The following is a 25,689-nucleotide window of genomic DNA, read 5'->3' as shown; positions in this document are numbered from 1 at the left end:
CATAATTGGGGGCTTGTCCGGGATCCCTCGTTAAGGAGGATCCCTATGTCTGGAGTGTTTGGAATTAAAAGAGGAACATTTTGGGTTGTCTGTATCCACTAATTATGTCAGTACCATTTAATCTGGAGCACTTTTTAGCTAACCCCTCCTTTGAGCTTATACATAGCTGCCGCAAGTGTGAATTGCTGCAAATTGTGGAGCACTTTAAGCTGCAGGTCCCAAAACAGGTCCTTAAACGTGACCTAAAGGCTCTGGTAGTGGGCAGGTTGATGGAGACTGGTGTGATCAAAGAGCCTGATCTGCCTGAGGCTGCTGCAGTGCCAAGCCATAAGGCCTTGTCTGTGGAGGACCTCAAGGATGGTTCTAGTGTGGAGGTAGGAGTGAGTGAACGGGGAAAGACACCTCGTACACTCCCTCGCTATGACCCACTGTCTTCTGTGAGCTCAGAAGGACGAGATGGAGCTCGTTTGAAGGTACGGTTGGCACGTCTGCAGATGGAGGCTGAGGAAAAGGCCCAGGATAGAAAAGCTCAGCTGGAGCTTGAGATCAGGAGGCTGGAAATAGAGGCAGAGAAAGCTATACAGCTGCGCAAACTTGAGCTGGAGGCCCAGACTCAAGCGCCTTCTGCCTCTGTCACACCAAGTTCCACCTCCATGTCTGCTACGCCATTCGACATCAGTAAGTGCATTTCTTTAGTACCTGCTTTCAGAGAATCTGAGGTTGATTCATACTTTGCAGCATTTGAACGCATCGCTGGCGCTTTGCAATGGCCTAGGGAAACCTGGCCTCTTTTGTTACAATGTAAGTTTTCTGGTAAAGCTCAAGAGGTGTTGGCAGCGCTTCCGTTAAAGGATAGCTTGGATTATGATCTGGTTAAGGCTGCTGTCTTACAAGCTTATGAATTGGTCCCAGAAGCTTATAGACAGAAGTTTCGACAGCAAACGAAAACTGCAGGACAAACACATGTTGAGTTTGCCAGAGAGAAGGGCATTCTCTTTGATAAGTGGTGTGCCACATCGAAGGCTAACAATTATGATGCCTTACGTGAGCTAATATTGTTGGAAGATTTTAAAAAGTGCATTCCTGATCGGGTGGTGTTGTATTTAAATGAACAGAAGGTGACCACTCTTGCATCTGCTGCTGTTCTTGCCGATGAGTATGTGCTTACCCATAAGTCATCATTCATTGTTAATGTAAAGTCACATGTTAGCTCTGTGCCACAGTTTCCATTGGTTAAACCCACAGTTCCAAAGGAAAGCCGTGAGTGTTTCTATTGTCACAAACCTGGACATGTCATTGCTGATTGTTTAGCTTTAAAACACAAATCGCAGCCAAATTCTGAACAAACTAAAGGTGTTGGTTTTGTGAAAAAAGAACCCCGTAATAAGAGCACTGGTTGTGGTGGCAAATTACCTGATCCTTGTTTTGAACCATTCATTTTTGATGGCTTGATCTCACTTGCATCTGATCCCTCTGATTTAAAACCAGTTCACATCTTGAGAGACACTGGATGTTCCCAATCAATCATTCTCTCAAATGTTTTGCCTTTCTCGTCTGAAAGTGCGTGTGGATACAATTCTGTTCTGAGGGGGATAGAGATGGGCTATGCTCCACGACCAGTCCACAGAGTTTATCTAAAATCAAAACTTGTCACCGGGTGTTTCCCTATTGCTGTATGCCCAGAGTTACCCATAGATGGGGTGGCTATGCTAATGGGGAACGACATTGCTGGAGGTTTAGTACTTCCAAGTCTGGAGGTTTTAGATAATCCTTTAAACCAGACAACCCCAGACTCACTAGACTCTGGGCTGTATCCAGCCTGTGTGGTCACCCGTGCACAGGCACGCAAAGACTCGGATATTTCAATTTCTGATTCTGTTTTGATGTCTCCATTTTCTAGCGAGGGTGATGCACAACCCAAAAGTAACAGCATTTCGTTACTTCCAGATTTGGGGGAGCTGGAGGAGCCTGGTCCACTCTGGGAGGAAGCATCCCTCCCCCTGACCAGACAACATTTGTCATCTGCTCAACAAGCTGATGAGACATTACAAAGATGTTTCAAGCAGGTGGTAAGTGCTGAACAAGCCAATAAAGAGAAGCAAGCTTTCACTGTGGAACAGGGTGTGTTAATGCGTCAATGGTCTTCATCAGATGCCGGCAGCTTAGACTGGGGTAAGGTTAAACAGATTGTTATACCAGCCGCATATAGACAGAAGGTCCTGTCTCTGGCTCATGAAAGCCAGTGGTCCGGTCACTTGGGTGTTACCAAGACATACCAACTTCTGTTAAAGCACTTCTTCTGGCCTGGTATGAAACAAGATGTTTCCAGGTTTTGTCGCAGTTGTCATGTGTGTCAAATTGCTGGTAAACCTAACCAGGTAATACCCCCTGCTCCACTGTGCCCTATTCCGGTGATGGACCAACCATTTGACCATGTAATAGTAGACTGTGTTGGACCTTTGCCCAGGACAACAGGTGGAAATCAATATTTACTCACAATTATGTGTACTGCCACACGATTCCCTGAAGCCATCCCGTTGAATAAAATTACAGCGAAGTCTGTGGTTAAAGCTTTGACAAAGTTCTTTTCTGTGTTTGGTTTACCAAAAACACTACAAACAGATCAAGGAACAAATTTTCAGTCAAAGTTGTTCAAGCAGGTAGCTCAAACCTTAAACATTAGGCACGTTGTTTCATCGGCTTACCACCCAGAATCTCAAGGTGCTTTGGAACGATGGCATCAGACTTTAAAGTCAATGCTGCGTAAGTACTGTCTGGAAACTGGGAAAAGCTGGGATGAGGGGGTTCCATTTGTATTGTTTGCTGCTAGGGAGGCAGGTCAAGAATCCCTTGGTTTCAGTCCAGCTGAATTAGTATTTGGTCACACCCCCCGTGGCCCTTTAAGAGCGTTAAAAGAATCTTTCTTGGTTCCTGCGGAAGGTTCTAAAAAAAGTGTGACCAAGTATGTGCAAGCCTTTCGTGAGCGCCTAAGCCAAGCTAATGTGCTAGCAAAAAAACATCTAGCTGACTCCCAGAGAAGGATGAAGCATCGTTATGATAAAACATCCGTCAAAAGAGTTTTTCAAGTAGGAAATCAGGTTGTTGCACTTCTACCTATTACTGGTTCGGCCTTATCCGCCAGGTTCGATGGGCCTTATGAAGTTCTGGAGAGAATAGGGGAGCATGATTATGTCATTGGTACCCCAAATCGGCGGCGCAAGACTCGCGTCTGCCATGTGAACATGCTTAAGTTGTACCACTCCCGATCTGCTCCAGAACCTAATGGGGTGTGCGCCCCAATTGTAGTTGCAACTTCACTAGAAGTAGATGAGTCAGACAATGTTGATGGTTTAAGGGTGAATTATCCCATCTGTTCAAGTCCTCGCCTCCCAAACTCAGAAATGCTAAAATCTCTGGCGAGCCAGCTTGACCACTTATCCCCTGAACAGCAAAAAGAGATAATGGACCTAATCAGTGAGTACACATGTTTGTTCAATGATGTACCAACACGTACAACAGTGCTAGAACATGACATAGATGTTCAAAGTGCAAAGCCAATCAAACAGCATCCTTACCGTGCTAATCCCACAAAACGTTCGCTAATGAGACAGGAAATTGAGTACCTGCTTGAGCATGGTCTAGCCAAACCTAGTCAAAGTCCCTGGAGCTCACCCTGTTTGTTAGAGACCAAGTCAGATGGTTCACCACGCTTTATCACAGACTTTCGCAAGGTAAACTCTGTCACTGTACCTGATGCCTATCCTCTCCCTAGGATTGAGGACTGTGTAGATAATATTGGAGCTGCAAAATATGTTACAAAATTGGATCTTCTCAAGGGTTATTGGCAAGTCCCCTTGACTGAAAGGGCTTCCAACATTTCAGCTTTTGTGACCCCAGATAACTTTTTGCAGTACACGGTTATGGCATTTGGTATGTGTAATGCCCCTGCTACTTTTCAGAGGCTGATAAACATAGTACTGCGTGGCATCTCCAACTGCAGTGCTTATTTAGACGATCTGGTGGTATATACTGAAACCTGGTGGGAACATTTGCAAACACTATATCGAGTATTTCATAGTTTGGCCCAAGCTTCCTTGACCCTTAATCTGGCAAAGTGTGAATTTGGCAAGGCCACTGTAACATATTTAGGCAGAGAGGTAGGCCGAGGGCAAGTCCGTCCCCTCAATGCTAAAGTTGTGGCAATTAATGGGTATCCCACACCCAAAACACGACGTGAGCTGCGTAGATTTCTGGGCATGGTTGGCTATTATCGGAACTTTTGCAGAAACTTCTCTTCAGTAGTTCAACCGTTAACCAATCTACTTAGCCCAAAGACTGACTTTGTTTGGTCAGATGAATGCCAAGATGCTTTTGAGAGGGCCAAATCTCTTCTTTGCCACACACCAGTACTTGCTGCACCTGATCTGACCCGACCTTTCAAACTGGAGGTGGATGCCAGCGCTGTCGGGGCTGGTGCGGTGCTAATACAGGAAGATTTGGAGGGTTTAGATCATCCTGTTTGCTACTTCTCCCGAAAGTTTAACAAGCATCAACTAAATTATTCCACCATTGAAAAAGAAACCCTGGCTCTGTTGTTGGCTCTTCAGCACTTCCATGTTTACCTTGGGTCCAGTAGTTTGCCGATTGATGTATTTACTGATCATAATCCATTAGTATTTCTGTCACGCATGTACAACCACAATCAGCGCCTTATGCGGTGGGCATTATTGCTACAAGAATACAAACTCAACATTCGACACAAGAAAGGAACAGAAAATGTTCTTGCAGATGGCCTTTCCAGGTTGTGAGTATGCTTCTTTTGTTGTTGTTTTTTTTCTTGCACTAAGTATTTACAAAACATGGTTTTGTAATTTAAGGGGGGGAGTGTTACGGCCCCTGGCCTCTTGAGGCTGTGCAGGCTCCCTTTTGTTATGCAGGTTCAGCTGTGAGAGCACATCTTCCTGATTGGCTGCCTGGTGGCTGTAGGAAAGCAGCTACACCATTGGACCAGCAGAGGATTGTCAAGTCAATCAGACGTTGATGAGGCTCACCTGCACCATATAAAAGGCTCCTAAATTCATTCCTCTAGGGGGGCAGCTATTTTGAAGAGGTTCTGTGAAGCTGCCTCCTCTCTTTTTTTTGGTGGTTGCAACTACTTTAAGCTAGCTTGGTCTTTGTTTGTTCTTGTTTGTTCAGTTTAGTTACTTTGACTTTGCTCCAGTTAAATATGAGTTAGAAGCCGGTGTTTGGGAGGCTGCGTGCTTCCCGCAGCCTCTCCTTTGCATGTGGTTTCTTTTCTTTGTGTTGTTTCCTTTTGTGGTTTGTTTTGAGTTTACTTTAAACTGACTTGTTTGGATTTTTTTTAACTTTAATTTGCTCCTGACATTATTGAGTTTGTTAATCCCTCTCTTTTTTTTGCATTAATTGGGTTAAATTGTATTGTTTTGTGAAACTTTATTTTGTAATAAATCATTTTTACTTTACACTGTCGCTCCAGACTCATTTTATGTTACTGCCCCTGGACCCCTAGACCTTGGGGGCGTAACAATCAGGGTTTCTTGTTTTGTTTCTCTTTAATTCCTGGTTTATTTTTGACTGTGTTCCACCAACCATAAAATAAGTCACTGCTGATGTTTTCTTTCATTCTGAAGACACAGAAATACTTTTCCACACGAAAATCTGAACTTCTCTGGCCTCTAGTAGTTTGACTTTAATATTTGTATTGATGTATTTAGATGTTCAGGTTTCTCTTCCACTGTTCCGCAGAACAAATGTTCTTTTTAAAATCAGCTGAGACTGAAGTGAACTGAACTTGTTTCTGTTTTCTTTATTGTGATTCAAAAAAATCACAATGAAGTAACACAATGAAACTAACATGAATTGACACTTATTAGCCACTTTATTAGGTACACACCTTGCTAGTACCAGGTTGGATCCTGTTTTGCCTTCAGAACTGCCTTAATCCTTTGTGGCATAGATTCAACGGTAATGAAAACCTCAGAGAGTGTGGTCCATATTGACATGATAACATCACACAGTTGCTGCAGATTTGTCGGCTGCACATCCAGGATGTGAATTTTCCTTTCCACCACATCCCAAAGGTTCTCTATTGGACTGAGATCCGGAAACTGTTGGAGGCCATTAGAGTTCAGTGAACTCATTGTCATGTTCAAAGAAAGAGTCTGAGATGATGGCGCTTTATGACATGGCAAGTTATCCTGCTGGAAGTAGCAATCAGAAGATGGGTATACTGTGGTCATAAAGGGATGGACTTGGTCAGCAACAATACTCAGGTAGAATGTGGCTTTGACACGATGCTCAGTTGCTATTAATGAGCTCAAAGTGTGCCAAGAACATATTTCACTCGCTATTGCACCACCACCACCAGCCTGAACCATTGACACAAGGCAGGATGGATTCATGCTTTCATGTTGTTGATGCCAAATTCTGACCCGACCATCTGAGTGTCACAGCAGAAATCATCAAACCAGACAATGTTTTTACAATCTTCGATTGTCCAATTTTTGTGAACCTGTGTGAATTGTAGCCTCAATTTCCTGTTCTTAGTTGAGAGGAGTGGCACCTGGTGCAGTCTTCTGCTGCTGTAGCCCATTCGCCTCAAGGTTTGACGTGTTGTGAGAATATGCTCTTCTGCATATCTCGGATGTAATGGGTGGTTATCTGAGTTACTGTTGCCGTTCTATCAGCTCAAACCAGTCTGGTCATTCCCTTCTGACCTCTGGCATCAACAAGGCATTTGCGCCCATAGACCTGTCACTGGATATTTTCTCTTTTTTGGATCATTCTCTCTGTAAACCCTAGAGATGGCTGTGTGTGAAAATCCCAGTAGATCAGCAGTTTCTGAAATACTCAGACCAGCCCATATGGCACCAGCTCATGCCAAGTTCAAAGTCACTTAAATCACTTTTCTTCCCCGTTCTCATGCTGTTTGATCTGCAGCAGATCATCTTGGCCATGTCTACATGCCTAAATGCATTGAGTTGCTGCCATGTGATTGGGTGATTCAACATCTGCGTTAATGAGCAGTTGGACAGGTGTACCTACTAAAGTGGCCGGTGAGTGTAGTTGCTGCTGTTTTCTTGTGCATCTAGATTTAGATCAGAAAAATAAATGTCTGCTATTCAGTCAACATGTTAAACAGGCAACACACAATCGAGGATACACTTCACTATCAATAAAAGTGTGAACATTTCCAAGGTCTGTTTCACAGTTTAGTTCATCATCTATTGACCCAAGTTGACTGTATATGTTTGTTTTTATGATGTAAAGGACTTTGAACTTCTGCATTGCTGAAATGTGCTATACAAAAAAACCCTGATTGATTTGTTACACTTTTAAGCTGAACTTATGTATTTACTACTAGACTCACACTAAATCTAGAAGTAAAGAAAATTCTAGTTTGAGTTGCATTATAGAAACTTACATTTTATACAACATTTATGTGCTTACTAACTCATACAAGAAAACACCATGCAAGACAAACATAAGGCTTAAAACCCAGTTTATTATAAGAAATGTACAAGAGCCGATCCATAAGAAATAGCAGTAAACAAACCAAAGTATATAGCAGACAAAACACAATCCGTCTACTAGGAACTATGCACAGTGGACAGGGTTTCTTTCTTTCCAGCTTCATCATGAGGTAAAAAGGAAACAGTTAACACTTCAGTCGTTGGCACCGTTTTTTTTCACTGACCTCTCTAATTTTTTCATATGCAATATGTATCAATACATCTCTCAACTCACCCCACCAGAACACATTTTATTATACTATTATATTTGGGTTTGCTAAATTCTGTCCAGCTGAAGGCTGGATGTCGTAACATTTGTGTTCACTGTAAGCAGCTTGTAGAGATCTTTTGCATTTCCGGTCAATAGAGCAACTTATCCTCTGTAGACGGCGCTCAAGAGTAATTTACAAAATTTTTTACAATATTCTCTCTCAAATCAGGTCATCCCATTCCCCTTCACTTGGTCAGCACATGCCTATGACAACGTCCTCAGCACCAACAAAACAGGTCAGGAGACACACATCTGTAAAACATGCCCAGATTTTTTGATTTTGCTATAAAAATTGTTGTGCCAATATTACTTCCCTACAAAAAAAACAACACTAATAGAAACCCATGCAATCCCAAAGAATTGCCCAATATATTTCCTTTTTCATGATTACAAAATGCCTCTAAATATATTACAGCCAAAACTACAGATATACACACAGACTGGTTCCAGCAGAGGTCAGTATAGTCATTGGTTTTAATTTTTTATGTCCATTCCTCCTGTGAAAAACTTCTCAGTTCTACTTCCAAGCTGCTTATTACACAGATTTTTGTCATAATTTTGAACCTTTGGAGATAAATCCAGAAAACCCGACTCGAGTTCAAGATTATGAAAAAAGAAGTGCTGGAAGATCTGGAGAAGAGTGAGGAAAATAACGTTACGATGGAGATGCATGATTTTAAACATGAAAATGAGGGACAATGTACATAAAAATAAGAAACTTTACATTTTTACTCAAATAATGGTTTAGATATACAAATAAAAAAAATACATAAAATAAATGAAATATGAAGACACTGCAAGATCTGAGGATTGGGAGGGACAATAGTTTAACTTTCATTTCCTCAAAACAATTCTCAATAACAGAGCTCACCACTGGTGCTGATGGCAATACACAGAATGCAAATAATTACACAATGTATACAATGTACAAAAATCTACGCTATTACTCAAATACAAAAGTTCAAAAAGAAGGGAGGGGTGAAAAAAAATACAGGTTGGTCACTTGGATACATTCACACCTTGAACACGAGACGGATGGAAAACGGATGGTGGGAAAAGAACACAGATTTCCAGATGCTGGCTGGCGTCATCCAGCTGTTTTAAGGGTTAGCTTATTCCATATGTAATTTACAGAGAACAATTTACCAGCCAAAAACAGGACAAAGCCAAGAAATCAAAACTCCACTGTACAAGAAAACATTTATTTTTGCAAGCTAAAAAAAAATTTCAACTGGGCGCATTTATTTGAATAAAATTTCTTCCTTTTAGATATTTAGAACACATTTTAACTTACAAATCCCCCAGAAATACACCTGGACTGCCACTAGGGGTTAGATTTTCTAACAACTAGCTGCAACTTTACAGTAAACTTGCAGTTCGCAAATTAGAAGCTTTAATTTCTGTGGAAATATTATTTAAGCCAAACATTGTAGGCTGGAAAGATTGAGCAAATTCAAATATTTATTCGTTACTGTTAAAAATCCCTAAAAGACTTTGCAATCATGTATGTTCCAGTGGAAAAGCTGGTGGACAGATAAATCGGCCGTTACTTGCATGTGAAACCAATCATATTTACTGGAGATGTCAAACAAAAACATTGATTTCCATAAGAATCCCAATTTATCACTTACTATGATTCAGAATCGATTTAAAATGTTCCAAAACCGACAAAAACAAATCTGTCTTTCAGTCTCCATTTTGTTAAAATGCGGTTCTCAGTTTGTGTTTCTGAATTGCAAAGCAGACTGGAGTAGATCATGAGATTAAAACAGAAATCACCACCAGTAATCGTTTTGAATTTGAATTGAATCATGGCCCCAAAAATTGGCATAAAAATCATAAAATATTCTCACCTCTACTGTCCACCTCCACCCCACTGTTACCAACTTAGCAACTGATACAGCGTCAGTTATGGAAAAGAAAAAACAAAACAAAAAAAACAAAAAACGAACATCAGCATCAGCAGCTCAGGCTTTTCAAAGATCATCAATCAACCAGAAAGCTGCCATCGGTGCAGCCTTAGTATGGAATGATACTTTAGGTCAGACAAGCAATCTAAAAGTAACCAAATGTTCAAAATACAAACTGTTTCAGTGCCAGATTTTATAAATGTATGTTAGTGCTTCAACAGATTCAAATCTACAAAAAAGAAAAACAGCTGGGAGGAAAAATGACGGGTTTGGCAGTGGAGGATCTGATGATGCGTTGGCGCCGAGAATGAAGCTCCATGTCGAAATAAAAAACAACAACCACTGTTGGAAGGGGGAGGGAATAATAAAGTTAAGCAATATAAAAATACAATACCACAAAAATAATAAAAGGTACACCATTTTTACAATTGTTCATTATTGCAGACGTAGTCCACCAAGTCTGTGACTCCTAACAGGTCGTCCTCGTCGTCGTCCTGTGCCACCATTTCCTGTCCTGCCAGTCCGTTCGGGGCGGCCGGTGTGGAACTCACAGTTTTAGGCGTCTCCAGGTGTGGAGCTGTGACGCTGTCCAAGTTCTTCGTCTCGCTCTGTCCGTTTGCGGGCTGCTTCTCTGCCGTGTGGCGGTCCAATGAGTTTGTTCCCTTTGAATCTTCCTTCTCTTCTTCCTCCTCCTCCACCTTCGTCTCCTTAGGCTTTTCCTCCTGCTGCTCCTCCTCCTCCTCATCGTCGTCGTCATCCGAGTCGATGCGGTTCACTCGCTTTCGTATAGGCCGATCCTCCTCTGAAGAGTCGTCTGAGTCAGAGTCAGAGTCAGAGTCTCGAGACGCTCGCCTGCGTTTCAGCGCCAGCCGCCTGCGCCGCTGCCGGGAGTCTTCTTCGGAGGAATCGACTCTTCGCTTCACCTTCAGGTCCTTCGACTCGTCTTCAGAGTCTCTGGAGAAACTCGCTGGAAGGAAGAAAAACGTTGCATGAAACAACAATAGGGCTGAAATGATTAAATGGATTAATCGTGATTAAGTGATGAAATAACAGTCAACTAATTTAGTAGCCAATTAATTGTTAATTGGAGTGTACAGTTGCTATTCGCCAAAACTGTACTTTTGCAGTTAAAATGGAAAACCTTTTTCTGTAAACCTGTTCTATCCAGAACTCCTTAAGGTCACTTTTAGCTAAAGGAATGTTCTTATTACATTCCAGGCATTCTGCTGCTCCGATTAGCAGCAGAGGCGGTTTCTGACTGACCGTCGCTGTCAGAGCTGTCCTGGTACCGCCTGGGTTTCATCTTGGCCCGGTTGGTTCCAGCCTGAGAGCCTTCGGACCCCGACGTCTCGCAGTAGTTCACCTCCTTCTTGTGGCTCCGCCGGGACCGCCGCCGACTCATGTCCAGGTCGCTGTCGCTGTAGTCACTCGACCGTTCTGTCTCTGCAGGGGAAATCAAGACTCAATTAGTAAAAATAAACTATTATAAATGTTTTTTTTTTATAAAGAATCTGGAAACAAGACTTTAAGCTGTAGATTCCTTTATATTTAGGGATCTTGTTTTATTTTATGCATAAATTTAAACAGATTTTTCATTTTTAGTTACATTTTTTGCAGCTTTTCCTAGAACTCTACTAGCTTGACGGATGGATGATGAATAAATAGTTGAATTTACGGTTTGACCAACTAATGGAGACGATAGATGGATGATAAACAATGGACCGATGACAGATAGACAGATATATTTTCTTTATTAAGCAGAGATGAAAACTTGGTATTTCAGACCCAAACTCCCTTTAAAAATCATGTGAAAATCTGTTTATTTTGATCTGATTTATAATTAAAACATCATTTTTAATTGATTCCAACCCGTTTAGCACCACTGTTAATCTACAGAGGTTTAATTTTCATTTCCTCCCTTGTTCACATTTATCAGCCAAACATAGAGAGTTAAAGTCCAGCACGATTAAAAACCTCCAGAGTCTTCCTACCAATGTCGTCCTCCTCCACTTCATCATCCGTCTCTTCCTCTTCATCGTCTGAGTACCATTTGGGTCTCCTCCTCTTCCTGGAGCTCTGCCTGCGTTTCTGTGGCCTCCTGCTCCATGACGACGAGTGGCGCCGCCCGCCGTGGTCGCTGCCGTTCGACTCCGCCTCCGTTTCCGGCTCTGTCTCGTTGTCGGACACGACAAACTCTTCCTCCGAGCTGAAACCGAATACGAGGGGTTCAGTGGAGATAGGAAACCACGGCGCTGAGGGTGAGACCGAGGAGTTAAAACGTACGTTTCACTGAGGCGAAACTCTTCCTCGCTCTCCTCTTCGTCCACGGTGCTGTCGCTGTCCAGGTCGTTGAGTCGCCGGCGCTTCTTCCTGCGCTGGGCGGCGTTGGGTCGCGGCGGCCGGCCGTTCTCCTTCCCTTCCTCCGCCTGCAGGATGGTGGAGATGTCCTTGCCTCTGTGGCCTGTGATGTTTGCCATGTCCTTACCCCGACCAGCTCCTGCGTTAATAATTATGTAAAAATACGAAATACAAATATTAAAAAGCTGCTTTTTCAGGTGTTTTTAGTCAGGATGGAACATTTCCAAAAGTATTAAACTTATCAGAAATAAAGATCCTTCCTACCTCCACCTTCTGCTTCTTTGATATCTTCCTCGATGGCCTCCTCGATTGCTTCATCAAATTCATCAAATCTGTAAAACAAAAACAGTCGTTCGCACACTGTGTGTTTGTAATTTAATGTATCAGTACGCATTAATGAGTTTTTCCAACAATTTCACAAGGATAGTTTTACTTTACATGAATCAGGGTTAATAGAACTTTAATCACAACATTTACAGTTTCACCCAAATTGGTTCAGGGTTCATACACTTTCCCACAGTAAAATTCAAGGATTTTCAAGTTCTCAAACTTTCTCAGCACCACACTTTGGAAATAAAAACAATAACAAAATAGAAAAGATCATTTTAATTTGCTGTTATATATAATCTATTACTTTGTTAATGTTTTTTGTGGTTGTGTTCTACAGAAGGAACCAGGTAAACCAAAATAAAATTGAATGTTTGAAATGTCTCACAGACATTTTCTTCAGTAATCCCACCACAATTTATTCTGCATGTGCGCCCCCTTCTGGATGCTTTCTGCAGCAAAAATAAAGCTGCAAGTCCACTCCGTAAATTTCAAGATGTTGCACAAGTTGCATATGTTTTTCACAAACTTTGATTTTTATAAATGAAATCTGGGGTGTATGACTTATTTTCAAGTTAAAACCGTGAAAGAGGTTGTTCTTTCTTCTTCTGTTGTCAAGTTAAAACAGCAAATGTTACACTTGTGAGTGCATTTGCCATTTCCACCCAACTGGGACACGCATCACAGAGAATCAAGCGCACCCATCCCCTTCACGACTCAGGCCCATCTGAAGTCTCTAAGGTAACTTGGCACACCTGTGCTCACAATGATCTCTGCAGACAAAGAGCTTCAAGCTTCCACAAAGACCACTGGTAGGAACTGGACCTTATGCCCAGTTTATATCATTTAATCTGCATACAGAAGACCAAATTAGCCTTGGTGATGTAATGGGTTTTATGTGTTTGGAATGTAGTTTGTTTGTTCATTCACTGTCAGCTTAAAAGTAGATTGTTAACATTACCTGGAAAACTAGTTAATTCATTGTGATCTGTAATTGTTTTTCTTTTTTTTTTTTTTTCCATTTGTTTGTAGGTTTTCAACCTGCTCTGTGACTTCTCTGACTACTTATGTGAAGTCATGGTGGTCTTACACTGTCAACTGAAATAATCTAAAGACAAGAAGAGAAGATAAATAAAAGATGTCGCTGAGATGAGTGGTTCCTGCATTTCTTTGAGGGAAACAAGCTTTTTCAAGTTTGGGCAGAAGCTGAGGTGGTTTAAAGAGAGCAAAAAACTTGACAGTTGTATTAATGTTTGCCTCAGACCTGTAGCTGATGGTTTTCTTGGCCCTCGTCGATCTGCGACCCCAGCTCTTACTCCGCTTTGCTTCTTTCTTCTCCTTGATGACGATCTCAGGTTTTTCTTGCTCCACTTCCACCTGCGACGGGTTCAACATCTTTTATTTCACAAACAGGAGCAGGCGAGCCACTTGGTGTCCGGCCAGGCCTGGTTTGTACTTACAGAAGGCGTGATGATGTTCTCAACACTGATTCCCACATAAATCAGCCGCTCCTTCCTGCACAAGTACGAAACGCATCAAGCAATTATAAACAGCTGCTGCAGTTCAAAACCTAATTTCAAAACTGATTTGTTTTGGTTTTTCCGTTTCAAAATATAATAAAGGGAAAAAATTGTTTTAGTCGTTTATAAAATAAATGAGAAAAACTGAATTTCAGATTTTTTTTATTTTATTTTAATAGTTTAAGCAAAAACAACTTTATATTTTGTTGGTGCACCATTTGGGAAATTGTGGATTGAACAGCGGATGTATTTGAAAAAGGAAAGAAGTTTATTTTCTTGCGATTTTGTTTTAAAACAGAAAAACCAAACGATAAACTATAGATGGATTATTTTTCTTTGTACATGTCATTAAACCCTAACAATTTATTCTAAGGTGTTTTTTGCCAGGAATATCTTCAGTGATTATAGCTTAAAACATACAGCACAATATATGTGAACTTATTAAATGCATCAAATGAAAGGCGGTCAAGTATGGAGGTCCCAAAATGCCAAATATAAAAAAAAATAAGCAACTCATTGAATGACTACTGAAGTATGTTAATTTAAATCTGTAAACAAATACAAAATTACATTTAAAACCAAATAAGTAATTGATAAAAATAAAAAGAAATTCTGATATGTTGGAGGTACATGCTTTTCCCTAGTGGGGTATGTTGGTCTTCCTTCTTAAAGCCAGTGGGTGGGGCTAAAGCTGCTGGGGCTAAAGCTGCTGTAGTGATATTTGGTCAAAAGCAGACTTCCTGTTTAGGTCAACCAATCAGTCATTAGTCAATCAATCATTTTCTGGTGTAAAGAAGCACATAAACAATGACAACAGAAGGCTGTAGTGGGTCAGTGGGAGAGCAGAAATGAGAACTATAATTGAAAGCAGAAGAAGAAAGTCCCACCTCCTCTCGGCCCGTTCCTTCTTCTTCAATGAGGCGTCGAGGTTCTGCAGCTGCTCCTCCAGTTTGTCGCAGAGCTGCTTCTGCAGATGGAAACAAAAGAACATCCATCCCTCATTCAGAGCTCTTTCCCACTGGTATCTGTGGTTAGCGAGTCTGACATGAACATACATGCTGACAGGGCGGGCAGAACCATTCTCCGTCCGGGATGACCATGAGAGGCGGCCGCAGGCAGGCGGTGTGGTAGCCGCTGTCACACGAGTCGCACAGCAAGATCTGCAGGAGACGGTCAGATCAAGTCACAAAAGATTCTGTTTGCATCCTCATACATTTTGTTGCTCCGTTTTATATAAACGTTATCATTTTAAGGATGTTTTTGTCTCTTTTTGTTCTATTAACCTAGAGGTCGTTCAATCAGGTACCCAGTTTTTGGATTTTCAGTAAAAATGAAAATTTTTGGTTTTATCTGACATTTTTACCCTAAAATGCAGTTTTATTAAAAAAATAAAAAAATAAAATACCCATAGCTGCAATGAACAAAACATAACTAACTAAAGCTAAAGTATCTTTGACTCATGACTGCGCCTCATTGGTAGAAAAATACTTTTAACTGGATCGTAAAAATCCCTACGACTGAAATTATATGATCAGCTCGTTTCGTTTATTTACATCTTTTAAAATATTTCTGAAAAAGGCTTAAGTGAAAAATATCAAAATATCAACAAAATGTCTTCAGATTGTGCTGACTTTTCTCATCTGATTAATCAATTAATCGTCAGGATAAACGATTAGTAAAATAATTGTTAGTTGCAGGTCTTAGTAATTAATTTCAATGCAAAACTCTGGAAATGATTACAAAAGAAAAACAGCCTTCTAACCCATATATAAAGAATTTCATTTTTGTTGTGACAACACTTGTTCTGTGTTTTGTCTGTTTCTCCTTTGTTGCTCTTTCTTCTCTTTGCTTATCTGATTGGTTATTTTACAGATTATCTGTTTGCTAATTTGTACTGTTTGTTTTGTCTGCATTAATTGGTGATCAAGAAAAAAACTAAATATTTCAAGGAATGGCTGAAGGTTTGCAGACCAGCAGAGGCCCCGCCCACCCACCAGCTCAGGATGATTTGGAAGACCACAGTGTTTGCAGGGGTCGTCGTTTGGAGGTAGATCGTCGTCGGAAGACGTGGACGAGTCCGAGCTCCGCCTCTCCCGGTTCCGGTTCCTCCTCTTCCGGCTTCGCTCGACCTTGTAGTCTTCGTCGCTGTCGTCCTCCTCCTCGCTCTCCTCCTCTTCGCTCGATGACTCCTCGCTGTTCTCGTCCTCGTCGTCAGAGTTTTTCCTTTTCCTGCGCGTTCGAGTGTTGGACCACCGAGTTCTCCGCCTTTTTCTCCCCTGAAAACAAAACAATTCAATTTAGTAACAAAAAAAAAAAATCCCTGGATCAGTTTAAAAATGATCAGAAATAATAACCAGATATTGGTCTTACTTTGGGTTTTGGCTGGCCCTCCTGATCAGCCTTTTTCTCTTTGGGTTTCTTTTGAACAGTCTTCACATCCGCCTTTTCCTCTTCCTCCTCCTCTTCTTTCTTGTCTTGGTCTTCGTCACGGTCCTGAGGAAGAGGAGTGGGCGGAAGTTTCTCCGTCTTCTTCTCCTGAACCTCTACGGCCTTCTGCGTTGGCCTGGAGATCCTCGGCGACCGCCTCAGACACCGCCCCGTGTTCGTGTCTGACTCCGAGTCACCGTGGCGATCCTCCCTCTGCAGCTCGGCTCTTCTCCTGTGCGCTGGTGGCCGATTTCGTCGACGTGCGCCCTCTTGTGGTGGAGAGCCCCCGTCGCCGTTCCGCACCTGTTCTGGTTTCCTGCCGCAGTCTGCAGGCGCGTCGCCGGCTGCTCCTTTGGTTTGTTTTTCTGGCATTTCTTTTGAGGACTCTGATTCTTTGCTTGAATTTGTTGGACTCGACTCAGTTTTGTTTTGCTTCTGAGCTTCTTCATCCGTTATTTCACTTTTTTGGGAATCATCCTCCTTTCCTTTGTCAGGCGAAATTTCTTTCTTATTTTCTGATGGTGGCTCTTTGGCTGTCAACGACACTTCCTCCTCTTTCCGTTTAGATCCTGTTTCTTTGGGGGATTTTTTCTTCTCAGCAGGACTGGATGGTTTATCTGTCTGTTCGCAGGATTTCTGTTCAGAGTTTTTCTCATCGGTTTGCATCTTTGTCTGATTGTTTTCATCACCCGATTCTTCTCCTGTAAGCCTGGAGTCGCATATCGTACCATCTTTGCAGTTTGAATCTTTCTTTACGTCTTGTCGATTTTCTGAACTCACCTCTTCAACGTCGTCACTCTTTCTGTTTGGTGTACCTGACTCTGATTTGTCTTTGTTAACATGAGGTGCTTCTGTTCTCTCTCCTGATTTGTCAGTGATTATTGGTTTGTCTGTTTTTGCATCAGCACACTGAATTATCGTAGCTTTAGGTTCTGCAGATTTCTGCGCAGGATCTTTATCTGAAGGATCCTTTATTGTTGAATCCTTCTCCGACAGGTCTTTCTCTACAGGACCTGTTTTCATTGCATCTTTAGCCACAGGATCCTTTTCTGCTGGATCTTTCTCCGCAGAAACTTTTTTCAGCACATCCTTCGTTGCAGACTCCGTTTCTACAGAATCTTTTTTTGTTGAATCTCTCTCTGTAGGATCTTTTGTTGGATCTTTTGTCAAATCTTCCGCCACAGGGCCCTTTTCTGCAGAAATCTTTGTCGTCTGATCCTTCTTTGCAGACTCCATCTCTGCAGGATTTTTTGCTGTTAAATCTTTTATTGTTGGATCTCTTGCCACAACATTTTTTGTTGAATCTTTCTCTGCACAATATTTCTCCACTGGAACTTTTGTCACCAGATCTTTCTCAACAGAATCTTTTCCTGCAGAGACATTTTTTGACTGAACTGTTTCTACAGAATCTTTTGTCGTCAAATCTTTCTTTGTAGGATCTTTCTCTGCAGAAACATTTGTCAAATCTTTCTCTACAACATCTTCTTCTGGAGAAACTTTCTCTGCAGGATCTTTTGTCATTGACTCTTTTATCAACTGTTCGTTCGCCACAGGATCTTTCCCTACAGACGTCTTTGTCGAATCTTTCTCTGCAGGATCTTTTTCTGCAGAGAAGTTTTTTGTCTGATCTTTCTCTACAGGATCTTTTGTCATTGGATCTTTCTTTGGAGGATTTTTCTCTGCAGGATCCTTTGTCATTAGCTCCTTTATTGTTGGATCTTTCGCCACAGGATCTTTTTCCGTTGAATCTTTCTCTGCAGAGTCTATCTCTGTAGGATCCTTCTCTGTAGGAACTTTTGTCACCAGAACTTTTTCTGCAGGATCTTTTTTCATCTGACCTTTCTCTGCAGGATCTTTTATCATCTGAACTTTCTCTGCAGGATCTTTTATCGTCTGAACTTTCTCTGCAGGATCTATTGTCGTCTGAACTTTCTCTGCAGGATCTTTTGTTGTCTGAACTTTCTCTGCAGGATCTATTGTCGTCTGAACTTTCTCTGCAGGATCTTTTATCGTCTGAACTTTCTCTGCAGGATCTTTTATCGTCTGAACTTTCTCTGCAGGATCTATTGTCGTCTGAACTTTCTCTGCAGGATCTATTGTCGTCTGAACTTTCTCTGCAGGATCTATTGTCGTCTGAACTTTCTCTGCAGGATCTATTGTCGTCTGAACTTTCTCTGCAGGATCTTTTGTCGTCTGAACTTTCTCTGCAGGATCTTTTGTCGTCTGAACTTTCTCTGCAGGATCTATTGTCGTCTGAACTTTCTCTGCAGGATCTTTTATCGTCTGAACTTTCTCTGGAGGATCTATTGTCGTCTGAACTTTCTCTGCAGGATCTTTTGTCGTCTGAACTTTCTCTGCAGGATCTTTTGTCGTCTGAACTTTCTCTGCAGAATCTTTTATTGTCTGACCTTTCTCTGCAGAATCTTTTATTGTCTGAACTTTCTCTGCAGAATCTTTTTTCGTCAGATCTTTCTCTGCAGAAACTTCCTGTGCAAGATCCATGTCTTTAGTTTTGTTGCTTTCCTTCATGTCTTTCGCTTCAGATGAATCCGACTCGCCAACACTCAACTCTTTTTTCGACTCGGATACGTCCGTTTCCACACAGGAAACAGAAATCCTGATGTTTCCATCAGGATTTGCTTCACCTGTTTCTTTTGCTTTGACCTCTGCTGGTTCGGATTCGTCCATTTTCTCCTCTTCTTCCTGATTGGATGATTTGTCCCCGTCTTCACACGCCAGCGTTGCTTCTTGGGGAGGTTTGTTTGTTTCTCTGTTTTCAGTTTTCTTTTCTTCAGTTCTTGTCAAGTCATCCTGGAGTGATTTATTGCCGCCTGCAGCAGCAGCAGGAAGGTTTTCCGTGGGTTTATCTTTACTTCTCTGTTTCTCGGGTTCTCCGTCCACTGGAGGCAAAACTTCGCCGTTCACCTGATCGTTTATTCTCTGAACTTTCTGCTCCAGATTTGACTCGGGAACAGAGAGATTTTGTGCTGTGATGGTGCCGTTTTTCTCACCAAAGTCCTCGCTGAACTTCATTCCACGTTTCTTCAGTGGGATTTTGGCCTGCTGGTCATTTTTTAGGGTTTGCTGGATCTCCTCCGAGCCGCTCTTCTTCACCTCCTCTCCCTTTACGGCGGTGCAGTGTGGCGTCGGGTCGGTCAGAGGCGGTTTGGAGTCCGCCGCCTCCATTGGCTCCTCTTTGATGCTCTGAGCCTTGGTGCTGACGGTTTCTGAAACGAGTTCTGGCTCCAGTTTAGCTTCGATGACGCCGTTTAGTGGCAGTTTGCTTTCTGGTTTCACCTCCGAGTTTTCTGTTCCTTCATTTTTGTCTTTCAGGTCTTCATCCGACGTATCGTCAGCCTTTTTTGTGTCGCCTTAAAAACAAGACATAAAGCATGAGATGGGTTTGGATTCAATTCAAAATTTAAAATTTTAATTCAAATGCAAATCTTTGAATTTCAGTTCAAAAATTAATTGAAATGTATTTTGGATTTTTAAATCAAAATATTTTGTAAATAAATAAAATGTGATTCTTTTCTTCCACTAAACTTTCCATTAATATTTGTGTTACGGCTAATAGGCGAAAAACTAATTCATCAAGACTATGTAGGATTGTCACAATAAATTGTCCCAGAAATTATGGCGATAAATGATAAAATTTTATTTTGAGACCATTTTCAACTTAATGACTTAATAAAAGTGTAGGCTTATTAATTCTGGTATACCAATTCAAAGATAAAAAAAATTCTAAAAAACATTTACAGAGGAACTGGAAAACATTTTAAAAATAAACAAAACAACAATAATTAAAATGGATTATGAAATCTCTGTGACCAAAATTGCATTCTGAAAAACAATCATCCTTCAGCTTAGACAGGGAAAACAGGCAAAAGGGACAGGTAATGTAAACTATCTTGCAGCGTTTCTCAAAAGTATCGGCTTTTCAATGACATTAGAGGGGCAGGTCTCTCTAAAGACTGTTGTCTGTAGAGAAAATGATTGCGCCTTATAACGCAATTAATTGAGTTATTGCTTATTTTGAAAGAATTTGAACAAAATTACTGGAATAAACTAACTGTGCAGTGGATTTTTCCTCTATTGATCTCCAAAAGTGCTCCTGTGGTTGATTATTTCATGATCAGGGTGTAAAAATGGGGCTTCAGCAGTCCAACCTTTGTCTTTGTCCGCCTCCCCCTCTGCTTTACTTTTCTGTTCCAGGTCTCTCTTCAGCAGCTCGGGATCGATTTGTGTCTTTAGGAGAGCAACAACTTCAGCTAAGTCATTTCTGGTTCTAAAGGAGGAAAAATAAACACATTTTACTGATCAGTCTGCAGACATCAAGACATTGTTTTACTGTGGTTGGAGCATTTAGATGCCAGCCAACCTAACGATGCATTTCCAGGACGCGCCGTCCAGGTCATCCTGCTCTTCTACGTAAACCCGCACGTTGTCGTCCTGGTCCAGCTGGAACCAATACATCTGCCCGTCCTTGTCCCGGCCAATCGGCTGCAGCCGCATTTTGTCCGGATCTTCATCGTTGATGGCGGTCTTGAACTTCACATTCTCGTCGAATTGGATCTCACATAAATACTGAAGCCAGAACAAGGAAAATAGGGAAAATGATGGAATTTTTTTTTTTTACAAGAATAAAGTTTAAATATTACAAAAATAAAGTTATAAGAAAATAAAGTAGTACTATTACAAGAATGAAGCCCTAATATTGGAACAATGTAATATTTTGATAATAAAGTCATAATTGTTTTACTTTATTTTTGTAATTTTATTTTGTTATTTTCTTAGCGAGGCCATTATACTCAGTCGCTGCTGCCTCATCCTTACTTAATGTCAGCTTAAAGCCCAGTAACTAAAATTGAGCTAATTAAATTCTTCAAAGACTAAAAATGTTTGTGTCCAATCCGTCTGCTTGTCATGTTTTTCTTATATATGCAGATAGAAGCAGATTACTGAGGAAGAAACATTGCAAAAAACCTTGCAAATGTTTCTAAAATAAAACCACAAAATCTGTGATTTTTATAGTAAGAAACAAAGAAAATACAAACAATCATGAAATCCTGAAGGGACTGGGTCATGAATCCAAACCTGCTGAGTTTTATCAACTGAAATTAAATTCAGTTTAAACGCATAAAAAAGTAAACTTTCATTAGTGGGCCCAGCAGACTCTTACCTTCAGGATGTCCGTCTTGCACTCCATGGACAGCTCCTTGTAGCCGTTCTGCTCCAGTTCCCACGCCCAGGTTGTGTTGAACTCCTGGCATATCTGCAACAAAAACAAAACTGACTGACTGAAACTCCAGGGGAAAAAACTATTTACCAAGAGAAACCATTAAACTATTAACTTGAGTAATGTCAGATACTTTGTTTTATTATTATTGAATGATACAGAAACAAGACATGCAAAGTTTCACGTACTTATAACCAACTGCGTCTTGATTTAATTTATGAAATTGGGAAAATGTTGATTTTTAAAGCAAAATCTGCAGCTGAAAACAGAACCCAGCTGTTTTATGATAAGTCAAGTCTGAGATTTGTTCTGCATTAAAGCATTGGTCTTTACATATATTTATATACAAACAGTCACTCTGGAAAAATGAGCAAAAAATAGAAATTCATCCTGGTTAGCGCTCAGGTTCAGGATTGATTGATGCAAAAGCATTTCTCAGTTTCATCTTTGACCTGATGGCAAGAAGCTAGATTCTATGATCTTCAAACAAATGAACCAGAGGGCCAGTTGAACTTGAAGCTAAAGTGCTAAAAATCAGAATGTGATACATAAAGTAGGTAAATATTGCATAAAACAGTCTGAAAACCACATTTCTTTTTTCCATTCTTCCTTCTGCAGACAGTTAAAATCATAAAAGCAAACTTCATCCTTTTCCACTAAGCAGCCTGAAGGCTGAGAGCTTACCTTGACGAGGTATTTCTCCCATCTGTCTGCAGAAACCGACTTCCCAATCTTCCTTAGCAACTTGACATGAAGATCAACCAGCAGCTTTGGAACTGAGGAGACAGGGAAACGTTACCTGGATGACAGATTCACAACTGGATCTGAGCAGATTAACAAGTTTTTAAACAACATGCTGACTCTTCCTCACCGTGGATTCACCGACCTGAAACTCTGGGCTGATATCAATATTTGGTTCTAAGAAGAGAAGCTTATTTGCAAGACAATTCAAAGTGCTTTACAGGAGGAAAATGTAAAGGAAGACAAACACCTGGATGAGTCTCTCTAGATTTAAAACCAGAAAATTGAGATTAAATAAATAAGTGAAACATAATGAAAACATAACAGAGAAAATACAAATACAAATAAAAATACACTGTAAACCTATTACCCTGATAGAAAACAAATAAATGAAATAAATAAGGAATTTTTGGTTAATTTTATGGACTACTTTTTTTTTAATCTTTTTAAATTTGAAAATAAAATTATGAAAGACAGCTTACACTAATAATTAGATACATTCTTACAGTCATATTTATATATATAAAAATACACAATAAAAAATGGTTCTTATAGATTAATCTATAAGAAAAAAATGACTTTGCTGATAAAAGTTAAAAAAATAAATAAATAAAAAAGGCAACATTTTCCAAACAATTTAGTTATATTAAAAATTGTTTTTATAGAAGGTAAAAAAAATAAGTTGGATCTATAAGAAAAAAGCAAGAAAATTAAGTTCCACAGAGCTGCACAGTGGCGCAGTTGGTAGAGCTGTTGCCTTGGAGCAAGAAGGTTCTGGGTTCAATTCCCAGTGGGTTTTCTCCCAGTACTCTGGTTTCCTCCCACAGTCCAAAAACATGACTATCTGGTTAATTGGTCTGTCTAAATTCTCCCTAGGTGTGTGTGTGCATGGTTGTTTGCCCTGTGACAGACTGGTGACCTGTCCAGGGTGTACCCTGCCTCTTGCCTGGTATGTTAGCTGGAGACAGGCACCAGCAACCCTCCTGACCCCACAAGGGTATAAGAAAATGGATGGATTAAGTTACACTGAAATCAAAATTTTAAACATTGTTGCTTAGTATTTGGTTTATTAAATATTATCACAAGAGCATTTTTTTAAAGGTTTTATTGGCTCTAGTGGCCTTTATTCAAAAGTAGTTCAACAGGAAAGAGGGTTATGAGAGATGGGGAAGACATGCAGCAAATGTCACCAGGCCAGGAATCGAACCTGCGACCACTGGCATGAGGACTAAGGCCTCAATACATGGGTTGTGCTTTGCCCCTGCGCCACCACAAGAGCATTTAAGATTGAATTTTATTACTGATCTATAAACAAACTTCCTATCTTTATATCATTCTTAATATTTTTATTAAATATGTTGCTTTCAAATGAATACAAAGGATATTTGCCCTTTCTATTAATTTACTTTCTAACAAATGAGTGAATTTACTTGTTTTGACTGAGACGACCTGTTCAGTTAAATGAAAACTATTTCAACCAAATCATTTTGTCTGAGCGGTCCATGAAGTTCAGAGAGAATTTTACAGCAATAAAGATCAATGACTGTAAATCTATTCCATAATTTACAAATAAACATGTCACACAAACTTAAAGACAAATTTAAAACTCAAATTTAAAAGCATTTTTTCTGTAATTTTGGGTTGATTCACACTCAAAAAAGGATGATTTATTTTAAAATAAAAATAAAATCAGGTATTTTTGTATGTTTGAATTTAAAATTCTGGCAATTTTACACCTGAAGACATTCTGTAACATTACGAGCTGCAGGTTTTCAATATTATGAAGGGGTGCGTTTTCTCTACCTGTTGCTACAAGTTGTTTTAAACAATAACATAGCGCCCCCCTTAGATGATTTATTGCCATTACATGTCAGCATTTAAAAGTAGCTCCTTAGAGTGGAGATAAACTCAATCTAATCTAATGAACACATCACGCTGCTCTGAGAAAATGCTTCACGTTGGATCTATTTAGGATTTTTCATTACGATTAATTTAATAAAATAAAGTTTCCACAGTGCAGCTTGAGCACATGTTAATGAGAGGTAGAAATTAAACCCCAATCAGCAGCACTTCAAATAGGAAGCGCACGAAAAGCGTCAAGTTAGCCACAATAAGCACCGGAAGACAACGTATCGACATTTTAAACAACATAAACACACATTTAAAATAGATTAAAATATTATTCACAAAGACTAACTTGCCTAAGTAATACAAGTACTTGCTGAAGTTACTTGTAAATAGGAAAATACATGATGAGAAGTCTGCTTGGGTATTTAAATGAGTTTTATTTTGAAAGTCTAAGCCGGATTTCGTCACCCTTGCAGCTAACTTAGCCTCAGCTCAGCTATCCACTACCTGAGAATATATTTAACTGTAAATAAAGTGCATAATCCAACATCCGTGTAACACTCTGACCGATTTATCAGCAGCATACAGTTTTACACGGCTTATTGCGAGAACTCGCATCACGCCCACGAACACACAGACAGTGTTTTCACCGCACATTTATGCTTGTGTTGTTGCACGAGAAGCAGATAAAGGCTGGGGAAAAATTAAGCTCAATTCAAAAGCTAAAAAGTGACAGAAAACATCGAACAAATCGACATGTTTACGTTTTAATCAACATGGAAATATGCGGGGAGACGTTTAAAACCTTGAATAGCATGGCTGGGAGGCGGTGGAATTGAGTTTAAGTAAACACGAAGGTTAAAAAAATCCACACAATAACAGCTAACATTAGCGGTTAGCACGTTAGCTCAGTCCCATTATCATTAATGCAAGGCAGGAGCCTCTCCGCGTCCTCCGAGCCTCCTGCTGCGGGCTTTCTTACCCTACCTGAGGATGTGTCCTGCAGGTATCTCTCCAGCTGAGGGAAGGTGAGCTCCGGCAAGTCCAACAGGGCTCCGTATCGTTCCAGGAACGAGCAAACCACGGCGTAATTTGGACACAAACCGGGGGGAGAACTCGCTGTTGCCGCCGAAGCAGCCATCTTTTCCACACCAGTGTCAAGCCCCAGCGGCGAAAGTGCACACGACTTCCGGTGTTGTTACAAAATAAAACAATACCGGAACAAGCGATGCTAACTACAAGACAGATGCCATCCTTTGTTTTTTACACTTGGATGACGTGATTTGTTTTCCTGAAAACAAAAACATTTTAAAAACGTATCTTTTCAAATAAATTGTAATCTTTTCTCTTGGATTACAATGATATATTTAACCATTCATTCACTTTTGTTGTCAATATAGAAATAACCCTAATTGTCCCTTTCAGGATATTAGGATTTGATTGGATTAAAAATGGCAATAAATGTTTCACTAGAAATTAAGTATTTAAGTGTTTTCCTCAGTACTGCATTTTATTC

At 40.4% G+C, this 25,689-nt stretch overlaps 2 protein-coding genes across 2 annotated transcripts; one reads left to right on the top strand and one right to left on the bottom strand.

The window, feature by feature from the left end:
- The first annotated feature begins 22 nt into the window (after positions 1-22).
- LOC148155618 (uncharacterized) lies at positions 23-5,631 on the top strand. Its single transcript, XM_088012450.1, has one exon. The coding sequence runs from the start codon at positions 105-107 to the stop codon at positions 4,806-4,808; it is 4,704 nt and encodes a 1,567-aa protein (XP_087868576.1). The 5' UTR covers positions 23-104; the 3' UTR covers positions 4,809-5,631.
- Positions 5,632-7,505: 1,874 nt separating this feature from the next.
- Positions 7,506-25,353, bottom strand: rsf1b.1 (remodeling and spacing factor 1b, tandem duplicate 1). The gene is made up of 16 exons (XM_014972972.2): positions 25,161-25,353; positions 22,269-22,360; positions 21,528-21,620; positions 20,727-20,932; positions 20,515-20,633; positions 16,289-19,716; positions 15,913-16,194; positions 14,974-15,078; positions 14,806-14,885; positions 13,859-13,913; positions 13,663-13,775; positions 12,336-12,403; positions 11,997-12,210; positions 11,705-11,919; positions 10,977-11,156; positions 7,506-10,680 (listed from the first exon to the last, which is right to left on the bottom strand). The coding sequence occupies exons 1-16, from the start codon at positions 25,312-25,314 to the stop codon at positions 10,136-10,138; spliced, it is 5,949 nt and encodes a 1,982-aa protein (XP_014828458.2). The 5' UTR covers positions 25,315-25,353; the 3' UTR covers positions 7,506-10,135.
- Between the last annotated feature and the right edge of the window lie 336 nt (positions 25,354-25,689).

This window comes from Poecilia mexicana, unplaced genomic scaffold (assembly GCF_051168715.1).
Source record: "Poecilia mexicana isolate PSO_F unplaced genomic scaffold, ASM5116871v1 scaffold_14, whole genome shotgun sequence".
Lineage (NCBI taxonomy): Eukaryota > Metazoa > Chordata > Actinopteri > Cyprinodontiformes > Poeciliidae > Poecilia > Poecilia mexicana.
This window is presented reverse-complemented; position numbering and strand designations above follow the sequence as displayed.